We start from the raw sequence: 11,368 nt of genomic DNA on the forward strand, positions 1-11,368 counted from the left end.
TTAGAAAGACTCCACAGCTAACTTAGACCCAATGAGGAAATAAATGAGTGATGGATCTGTCTTTGGTGATGTTGGCTGAGAGATTAATTCTAGCTGAGCACCAGAAGACATGCAATGGGACATGTCAGACAGACAGATCTTCATTTAATATCTAAATTGAAAGATGGCACTTTCAACAATGACACTTCCTCAATGGTACACTGTCAGGTCAACCTAGTATATGTCCTAATTATACACAATGGTGCTAGAAACCACAATATAATGACTAAGAGAAAAGAGTTCCTGCATTCAGTAATACAGCCACTTTACTTGTTAAACTCACTGATTTTTTTTTATTAAGAGCAGGTGAGGAGCGATGAATCAGTTCCCCTCTTTTCACTACTCTCATTGGCCACAACGAAGATTTTGAAATCTCTTTAACATGCAATTATATCATACATCAATCAAAACAATGCCATAAGGTCATAATTATGGAGTCAATTGCAAAGAAAAATGTTAGTATATATCAACTCTGAGAAAAAACAATGAAAAGCGAAATGCAACATACACAAAAACGTAGGTATAAGTTCAAAAACCTTTTGGTTTAATACAATAGGAAGTTAAAATCATGCAGTATTATAAGTTCACGGAGTATTTGAAGTGTTATACTTGAACTGAGACCATGACTGCTTAGTTGATGTTGTGTATTCTCAGTACCAGTGAGATGTGTATAATTCTTGAGTTCTCAGTGAATAGATCTTACTCCTATCATTTTAACACCGATGTTGGCTTTGAAGCTGATGAGAAGTAAACAGGGAGAGAGCACTCCATGCCATTGCTAATACCAATCTATTTTCTTTGTCTCTGCATGCTGCTTTGCTAACCAATGACTAAAATATGGTTCATTAGTTCATTTGAGTACTCCCCAGTCTGGCATCATTGTCTTTCCAAGCTGGATAGTTTCAGGCAACCTTCTTGTGTCCAAAATATGCAGCTTATCATACAAAACAGAATCCATAAAACAGCAGATGTGAGTTGCTTGATGCCAGCCTCAACTGACAGGTTTCAATCTGCTGAATCTTATATAATTTTGGCTAAGTGTCAGCTCATCAAGTTTCATGAAGGATTTCTCTCCATGAGGCCTAGCAAGCTTTCTCACCACATCTCATCAAGCCTGCTTCATTAACTAACCCTGCCTGATTGTGCTACTCTTGCTGATTCTAGACCCATCCTATTGATCATCCTTGGCACCTGATCAATGATTTTATCCACTGTGCTAGCATATGCACCACTATCTTTTCATCAATATCTCACACTCTGCAAATGTACCCACCTATCACTAAGAATCATAGAGATATAGAGTCTTACAGCATAGAAACAGACCCTTCAGTCCAACTCATCCAAGCCGATGAGGTTTCCCAAACTAAACTAGTCCATTTTCTTGTGTTTGGCCCATATCCCTCTAAACCGTTCCTATTCATGAACCTGCCCAAATGTATTTTAAATGTTGTAACCGTACCTGTCTCTACCATTTCCTCTGGCAGTCCATTCCTTATATGCACCATCCTCTGTGTGAAAAAGTTGCCCCTCAGGTCCCTATTTAGTCTTTCTCCTCTCACCTTAACACTATGCTATCTAGTTTTGAATTTCCCCACCCGAAGCAAAAGACCTTTACTATTCACTTTTGCCTCTCGTGATTTTATAAACCTCTGTAAGGTAACCTCCCAGCCTCCTATGCTCCAATGAAAAATGTCTCAACCTATCCAGCCTCTCCTTATAACTCAAACCCTCCAGTCCCGGTAATGACTTTGTAAATCTTTTCTGCACCCCTTCCAATTTAATAACATCCTCCCTCTAGCAGGACAACCAGAACTGAACGCAGTGCTCCAAAAGTGGCTTCAACAATGTCCTATACAGCCCCAATCTGATGTCCCAACTCTTATACTCAACAGTCTGACCAATGAAGGCAAGCATGCTAAACACTTTCTTTACCAGACTTATGCTCTACCACTGGCATATGGCCAACATCAATAAATGAGAATCTAACCACCTCCCCTTAACATTTTGTGTCATTACCATCGCTGAATTCCCCTCTATCATTATTCTGGTGGTTGCCATTGAGAAGCAACTGAATTGGAAGAGCCATGTAAACATTTTGACAGGTCAGAGCTGGGATTTCTAGCTCCCTAAAGTCTCTCCACCATTTAAGAGACAACCTAGGCATATGATAGAATATTCTCCACTTGCCTGATGGGTGCAACTTCCAACACTTGAGAATCTTGACACCATCCAGGAGCAATCAGACCATTTGATTGACACCTCATTCACCACTCAACATTCCTTCCATCCACCAAAGACACACAGTGACAACAATGTGCAAGATGAACTACAGCAACTCAACAACACTCCTTTAACAGCACTTTCCAAACCCACCACCGCTACCACTTGAAGGACAAGGAAGCAGTTACAGGAATTACCACCACTTGCCAGCTTCCCTTCAAGCCCACATCACCCTGACTTAGAAATGTATCATCATCCTTCATTTTCACTGGACCAAGTTCTTGAACTCGCTTCCTAACAGCACTGTGGGTGTACCTACACTAGGTCAACTGCAGTAGTTCAAGAAGGCAACTCACCATCACATTCACAAGGACAATTAGGAATGAGCTAAAAATGCAGGCCTTCACCACCAATACCCATATCTCATGACAGAATTTAAAAAATAAGGTGGACAATAGCATGGGTGGCTGACAATGTTTAATACCCTAAATTATAAAACCCATATTAGTCAAGGAACTCAAAATATAGCCACTACTGTGAACCAACATCTAAGCACGGATACAGAGGGATGTGAAAACTGCATAAAGATGATTGTTCTTTTTTCCATTCCCCCCTTGCAGAGAGCCTTAGAAGGCTGACTCACACCCCACTCAACAACTTAACCAAGATTAGTAACTGCATTTAGCATGAAGGAAGAAATGTGCATACATAATCATTCTCTATCATAGTTAAGTAATGATTTAAGACCATCAAGCAGCACATCTATCCAGATTCTTCAATTCTCCTACAAAATAATCAAAGAAGGTTCATTGTTTAAAATAATTTAGGACAATCAAAAATTCATTTTGATTCAATTTAGGATCAGCAACATTTTACATGCAATCAAAAAATGGGTGCATTACAGCATAAAGCAGAGTAAGAAAAAACCATATTGCACAACCCAGAATCACTTGGAATTGAAAATTACAGATAATTACAGTCTTACATCTCATATTTGAATAAAACAACATATGTTTTTGTCATGCAAAATAATTATATTGCATTCATAAGTCACAGTATCAATTTCCCCACTTAATAGCCTACATTTCACATCTTGCAATGTCAGATGCTGAAATTTCTTACTGCTAAATAACTGAATAATTTTAATATCCGTCCGTCACTGAATTTCCCTGCCTATCACATGGTACAGCATCACATTGATATTTGTAGAACCTATCATGGTTACAATAGAAAAGCCTGATTCTTATATATCCTCTTGTAGGAAAGAAATGAAATTCATATTTCAATGCTGTTTTTGTTTTCCAGTCACTGCCCTAGTGACAAATTAGATTCTGAAGAAACAGAATAAAGTCATATTCCATGTAAACATTATAAACTAAGGTGATAAATCAGTAATTCACTTTAAAGCAAAGGATTTTGCCAACAAAAAGACAGCATCAGTCTCATGTTCACAAAGTTATACAGTTGCAGTGAATGCTGTTAAAATAAATCTATCATCCATGTTTAACAAAATAACCAAATCAATGTTTGTGCTGTTTTGTAGTAGAAGATCATCTTCAGGCCATATTTGGTAACAACAAAAGCTATCTGCAGAACTCTTGTAAACAGAGAAGGATTTGGCGACCTGTAAATTAAAAGAGCAATCGTTAGATAGTGTTGGGAATGATATAGATGCAACATTAGAATTTGCCGTTTTATCTTTAAGATGAATTAGTTTTTGTTTATGCTTTGGGCAGATTCTGATTTGGGCTCAATCAGTGATTGGAGGATAATTGTGCTCAGAACTGTGGGAGTTATTCAAAGTTAATTTGTTGCTCACATTTCCAGGTATGTACATTTACATGTAACAAAACATAAAATTTTCCATTGGTCAGTGCATTTGAGCATGTAACCAAAAAAAATTAAAACCTGCACGATTTCATGAGCCAGATTTTGCAGTTTAACCTGGTGTAGTTTCATCAGTCAGATTTTGCAATCGTAATAATGGTGATACTATGAATGTTCATCATTTGTGAAGCTGCAGTGTCCAACATGCACAATCAAACTGGAAATCAAGAAATTGCTATCCGTGGTTCCCTTCTCCCCTTCACTGGGTATACTATGAAGCCTCTGTAAGCAGCATTCTTTAGAAACTATTAACTAACAATGATTATCTTAGATTGAAAAGAAAAAACAGGTTCATATGGCTTTTCCTGTGGGGAAGGAATGAAATTCACACTTCTATAAATATTTAGATTACAACTACTGTCTCCATATAAATTAAATGCTGAGCAACAAAAGGAAAGTCGCATTCCACTTTAAGCATGATGAAATAGACTAACAAAACAGTAACTAAATTCCATATAAAGAATTACAGCATTTAAAAGAATCCAACACTTTCATGATTCGAAAGGTGATACATTTGCAATAAAGTATGTTGAAAATAAATCAATTATTCATACTTAAGCAAACAATCAAATCAATGTTTATGCTTCATTTCTCTGTAATATCAGATGTTTAAAATCCCTGAAAATGTTATGCATTGCTAATGAAATGTAACTGGGTTTTTTAAGATATGCTAAGTCATAACTACTGCTGAACTAACCCCAAACACTGAAAAACAAATGTTATATTTTGAAAATATTCCATTATGATGCAAAAATCATAGTCTTTGTTATGATGTCATTTTTATTTAAACTTTCTTAGAAACTTTTACGTCGCTCTTTATAAAGCTCATAAAACATGGAAGATAACCAATGCAATTCGCTATAAATAGAGATAACAAGGTGTAGAGCTGGAGGAACACAGCAGGCCAGGCAGCATCAGAGGAGCAGGAAAGCTGACGTTTCAGGCCAGGACCCTTCTTCAGAAATGGGGGAGGGGGAAGGGAGGTCTGAAATAAATATAGAAAGGAGGGGTGGGGCTGGGGAAGGTAGGTGGATGGTGATAGGTGAGTGCAGGTAGGCAGTGTGGGGGATTGGTCAGTGAGGTGAGAGGAATGGATATGTGGGAGACCAGATGGACAGGTTGTGTCAGGTCAAGAAGGCGGGGACGAGAGGGACTGGGGAAGGTAGGTGGGATGGTTATAGGTGAGTGCAGGCATGGAGTGGTGGGGATTGGTCAGTGAGGTGGGAGGAGCGGGTAGGTGGGAAAAGATAGACAGGTCAAGGAGGTGGGAATGAGAGGGAGGGTTGGTCATGGGATGAGGCCGGGGGTGGGGAGATTTTGAAACTAGTAAAGTCCGCATTGACACCATTGGATTGTAGGCTCCCAAGGTGGACTATGAGGTGCTACTCCTCCAGTTTCCGGGTGGCATCGTTGTGACACTGGAGGAGGCTGAGGATGGACATGTTGTCCAGGGAGTGGAAGGGGGAGTTGAAGTGGTTCGTGACTGGATGGTGTTGTCGTTTGTCGCCAACCGAGCACTGGTGCTCTACCAAGCAGTCTCCGAGCCTCTGCTTGGTCTCACTGATGTAGAGGAGGCCACATCGGAAACAGCGGATGCAATAGACCACATTAGCAGATGTGCAGGTGAACATCTGTCTGATGTGGAAGGTTTTTTTGGGTCCTTGGAATGCAATTTGCTGTCTGGTCTGCAGTCTATAAGAATTCTTCAATATAACTGGCCGCTTAGCCTGCTTGATGATATCACTGTATGCTGGATATTTGGAGATCCCCTTGACTTGGCACCAGATTCAATTTAACTTTGTGGAAAGTAAAATCCATGCCACAGGGATGGGCAAGGTCAGTGTTGACTGCAAAATCCTGTGAGTAACCCAGTCTTAAAGAACTGCACATGACTTTAAAAATCAATACAAAACTATTAGTTACATCTCTATAAAGCTGTGCTTCCCTAACATTTTCCCTCTGTTACCCCATTTTGAGGCTTGAAAAATATTGTAACCCCTCAACGAGAACTGTTCAAGCAGGGGTAACAGGGTAATATTTTGGTCAAAGATCTAGGAAAGCCCTTGCTGCCTCAGAGCTCACACCCCAAAATTCTAGTTCATGTTCCCATGGGGACCCCATTCCTCACATTCAGAAGCGCTGTTATGAAGTGTTCTCATTATTTTTTGTAGGTTGAAATAATAACAAGATTTTTTTTTAAAAAAGACTTTTAGTTCCGCAGCAACTAACAACATAGCTTAATTTTATCTCATTGATATTGTACTTCTTTGAAGGACACCATTAGCAGAAACTCATTAAGATAATTAATTGGATTTGAGGGTCTTGGCCAACTTTATGAATGGGAGAAGTTTTCTCAATGGTGTGGCTTCCAATGTGATGCTTTTTAAATCAGAACAATAAATCATTATCCTCATTAAAGATAGTTTCATTCCATTTTCTGAACAACAGTTCAGCGAACAGAAATAGAGATCACTGGGTACACTCCTTGCCAATTGAAAGGATCTAGGGATTTGTTGTTGGAGTGAGGAGCGGTGTTTCTTGGAATGCAGCAGCAAGGAGGGAGGAAGAATTTATGGGGGTGTGGAGATAGAGATATCATAATGAGGAAGGGAAGAGTTCATGGGAAAGAGATCAGCTTAGGGGAGAACACAATAGGTGCGCACAGGGTCAAGACCATAACGGGAAGAATTTGGATTGCATGAGAGAGATCAAACAATGGAGGGAGAGTTTGGACTACAGGGGAGAGGTCACAGGGATGATATTAAATTGCAGCAGGAGATAGCGGGAGGGGAATTCAGAAAATGGGAGAAAGGTCACAGGGAGAAATCAGGTCGCAGCGGTGATAGAGGAGGTACTATAGAACCTGGTAGGAGATTGCAGGGGACAGGTTACAGGGGGAGAGATTGTAGGAAGACAGATTGGATTGTGGTAAGGAAAAATCAGATTGCATGAAGAAGCTAGTTCCAGGGATAAGGATTACAGCAGGTTAACTCGAAGAGCCTGGAATTAAACACTCCTGCTCTTTCAAACCCACCAGCTGTGCTGTGAAAGCATTTACCTGCTGGATCTGACAGTTACTATCTCTCTTTAGCAGATAAATCTTCCAAACCCTGGAAAACCTGTCCTACAGACATTCATTTGAAATGGCTCCCAGAATCTTAGGAACAGAATCTCATTAACATATTAATCACTAGTCCACTATTCCAGTGTGGGTTACACAAACACCCATTGGGTTCCATCCAGTAGTAAGTATATTCACAACACATTTGGGCCTGTTCTCACATTTTAACCAACCTAATCGAACACCCCTTGACAGCCCACTCCTGGTTGGTGTTAGAGAGGGGACACAGTAGTGAAGCGTAGTTAACAGTTCCTCTCAAGATTCTGTGAGAAAATGAATGCATGGTTTGCGTTATGATATCCAGTTTTCATATTTTCAGACAGTTAAGCTTTTTCCAAACTTCCTGATGTGAACGTCTGAATAACATCCACTCAACATCACCAGATGTGACATCAAATAGCTGAGCCATCTGTGACCCAGGCCTCATTAAGGTGCCACTTGTGAGTTGCAAACAACAAAGTAATTAGTTGGTCTCTAGAATGAGTTGTTCAGAAGTATGGGCATGGAAAAGTGAACAGGGAAGAAATTCCAGTTTCTGGGGCCTCCAACGGGTTGGTGTAGGACATTTTGTTGCTCCTAGACGAGGCAGAAATAAAATTGAAAGCTTTCTGAGCCCTAACTTTGAACATCTTTCAGCATTCCTCTGAAAGCTGCTCAATGCCTTGTGCAAATGACAAGACACCCAGGGCACAGAGATCACAATCTGGTATCTGAAAATGGTACTCTGGGCTCTCGCAATTCACACTGGACTCATTTTCACTTATTTGAACAATCTCACCCATTTCATGTGAACAGAGAGCTCGCCCCCTAGCAGGCCTGCCTAAAAATTGGACCAAACGCACTGAGGATGTTCATAAGGCAGTTGAAGTGTTTCCCCAAATGCCTGTCAGCCCACCCTACTCCCATATTTTTAGTTTGTAGCTGCCCACTTTTCAGCTGACAAGTAGGTGTTTCAATATCTGAAAATCAGCTTCTACAATTTACAAAACATGACATCCCTACATGTTATAAACAGTTTTATTTGTCTCATAGTTAGAAATGTCATAACTGAGTCTGTATAATTGTGAGTAAAACCAGAGGAAGTCAACCTGAAAAACATTGATGCAATTAGCAACTGGAAGCAGAACACAAGCCTAGGAGTAGGTTTCCCACTCAACTTCATGGTGCACGGATATGAAGGAAAGAGGAAGGTAACTGACAAATGAAATAAAAATGAAACACAGAATAACAAATGAGAAAACTAAAACTTAAATGAGAATAGAAATGCAAAATACGTTACCGAACCAATTCCTGAGTATCAAATTTTTTGTTCCAGTTCTTCTTAATTCCAGCCACATGGCCAATTCCAACCACTCCTACCACAACTGATGGTATAAATGTCTGAGTATCAGCTGTTAACGGGAACAATAAGTTAAGTTCTTCAATAAGTAAAAAGTTATACTTAAAAAAAAAGAGTCTGGTCAATTTACTTCAAAGAATGGACAAATGATGTTCTCAAACCTATACACTGAATATGACAAGTGTTTCAATACCACAATCATAGAATCATAAAATCACTACATTGTGGAAGCAGGCCATTCAGCCCATCGAGTTAACACCGACCCTCCATAGAGCATCCCACCCAGACCCACCCCCTACCCTATCCCTGAAACTTTACATTTCCACTATGGGCAATTTAGCATAGCCAATCCACCTAGCCTCCACATCTTTGGACTGTGGGAGGGAACTCAGGCTTGGGGAGAATGTGCAATGTCAATTAGTTATCAGTGAAAAGTTGCAGGAGTTCCCTGCTGTGAGAAATTAAACCAGCCATCACTTGCAGAGCTGAATCTAGTTTAATAACAGACCAATAGGTTGTCCCAGTAGTATGGATAGTTTTGATATTCAAGCTAAAAGATGTATTGACTGGAGGAGTACTATAGTGCGAAGCCTTCTAAGGGCAGCAATGAACTGTAAAAGAGGTAGAATGTGAGTGTATCTGCCATCTGTACTCATACATTAAATTATAACAGACTTCAGAAAAAAATGAATATTAGCTATTATGATCGAGTGTTTTTGATCATAGAAATTCATTCATGGGTCTTTTAAACTATACGGAATGTTCTCCTCCAAATATGGCTTGCCATTTCAATGTATTTTTCACAAGGATATACATGATTTTCTTTCAGTTTATCTGGTTAAGGAAGGTAGTGTGTTGTTTCTTTTCATATTTAGCTTTCCCCACCTCATCAAGAAAAGACTATGCTTATATTAGACATTTTCTCACAATTTTTAGTCATACAGAGAAATAACAGCATAAGGAATGAATGTCCAATTAAATATTCACACTAAATAAAGGGCATGACTGTTAAATAGGAATTAGGAGTTATTTTGAACACAATAGAAAGGACAAAAAAATATAATTTGATGAACGTATAAGGCCCCTACTTTCGTATATATCCTTTGAGGGAAGGTTACTAAAAATCAATGTCCTTAGTATAGTGGGACAACAAGGTGTAGAGCTGGATGAACACAGCAGGCCAAGCAGCATCATAGGAGCAGGAAGGCTGACGTTTCGGGCCTAGACCCTTCATCAGAAATGGGGGAGGGGAAGGGAGTTCTGAAATAAATAGGGAGAGAGGGGGAGGCGGATAGAAGATGGATAGAGGAGAAGATAGGTGGAGAGGAAACAGACAGGTCGAAGAGATGGGGATAGAGCCAGTAAAGGTGAGTGTAGGTGGGGAGTTAGGGAGGGGATAGGTCAGTCCAGGGAGGACGGACAGGTCAAGGGGGCGGGATGAGGTTAGTAGGTAGGAGATGGGGGTGCGGCTTGAGGTGGGAGGAGGGGATAGGTGGGAAAAAGAACAGGTTAGGGAGGCGGGGACGAGCTGGGCTGGTTTTGGGATGCGGTAGGGGGAGGGGAGATTTTGAAGCTTGTGAAATCCTTCGTATAGTAGTGTCTTTTGCCCTATTTGCCAAATTTTCTATGCAAGCTGGGTCCACTGTGAGACACCGTTCACCCAACAAATGACATGTTGCCATATTGTTTACTAAAAAGTAACACTGATTTCCTGCACATGGTTGAACCTTGTCCAAATGGAGGTCTTTCTGAATCAACTGATTTTCAGTTTCCTGTAATTCCCATACTGCACAACAAGATAAATAGTTTTAGACATTATTTTATGACTTTAGAGGTTCTTTAATGTGTTGAGAGATGTACAGAGTACAATGAATAACATTATAGGCAAGTGTTGCTCAGACAAGTTTCTGGTCCAGTGGTAAATTAAACCTAATTGAATGGTCAGGGCTGTTCAAATCAATGCCATTGAAATTATAAGGGAGGTTACTTGTGCCAAAGAAGGTTCAAATGTTATCAATGTTTTGCTAGTTATTTAATAGCTGCATATTCAAATTCATAGAGTAAAAGCCTTACTGTAAACAACCAAAATATTGCACATGCTTACATCGTAAAATTTTAGGTAGTACTATAGGCTTTGCTGCTTGCTTCAGGGACTGTGTTAAATAGGCATCCCGTTCTGTTACAAGAACACGATAAAACTCAGGAACCTTCTTCATTGTCATTTGGATTTCTTCCTCCAGCCTATCCTTTTGTTTCAGCTCCTTCATAATCACTTTGCTAAAACACAGAGCATTTGCAATTAAAACTTAATTAAATAACAGTTTAGCAAAAAATGCTAACAAAAAATCACAAATTTTTAGTGAATAATCACCCAGAAAAGATGTTATAAATTTTCAAGCAACAAGTCTAATCTGTTTCAGACATTCATTGACTTGTTTCTTTTTTAATTATGAAATGATATTCAAAAATTATAAGGAACATCTAGTCATAAATATCAGAGATAAGACTGGTTTGTAATTTGGTTATAGGAAATGTCATATTATTGGATTCCTCCAGTGAACTCTGCATTTATTCATCTCAACACAGTGAACATGTTTAGGAGGCCACAACCAAGAGAAGACATAATAACAGAGATAGTAGGAACTGCAGATGCTGGAGAATCCGAGACAACAAGGTGCAGGGCTGGATGAACACAGCAGGCCAAGCAGCATCATAGGAGCAGAAAGGCTGACGTTTCGGGCCTAGACCCTGATGAAGGGTCT

The 11,368-nt window shown here is 39.7% G+C and overlaps 1 protein-coding gene across 5 annotated transcripts in view; it reads right to left on the reverse strand.

Annotated features, from left to right (window-relative positions):
- Window positions 1-312: 312 nt before the first annotated feature.
- LOC109912713 (traB domain-containing protein-like) overlaps window positions 313-11,368 on the reverse strand; it is a 32,574-nt gene continuing 21,518 nt past the window's right edge. For all 5 annotated transcript variants that reach the window (XM_048610495.1, XM_048610493.1, XM_048610496.1 and 2 more), the window contains 3 exons: window positions 10,711-10,883; window positions 8,547-8,658; window positions 313-3,883 (listed from right to left, as the gene is read on the reverse strand). In XM_048610495.1, the coding sequence (XP_048466452.1) occupies window positions 3,763-3,883; window positions 8,547-8,658; window positions 10,711-10,883 (406 nt within the window). In that variant the 3' untranslated portion in view covers window positions 313-3,762. The remainder of the gene's footprint in view (window positions 3,884-8,546; window positions 8,659-10,710; window positions 10,884-11,368) is intronic.

The sequence above is a fragment of the Rhincodon typus genome, chromosome 22, assembly GCF_021869965.1.
Source record: "Rhincodon typus isolate 14 chromosome 22, sRhiTyp1.1, whole genome shotgun sequence".
In the NCBI taxonomy this organism is placed as follows: Eukaryota; Metazoa; Chordata; class Chondrichthyes; order Orectolobiformes; family Rhincodontidae; genus Rhincodon; species Rhincodon typus.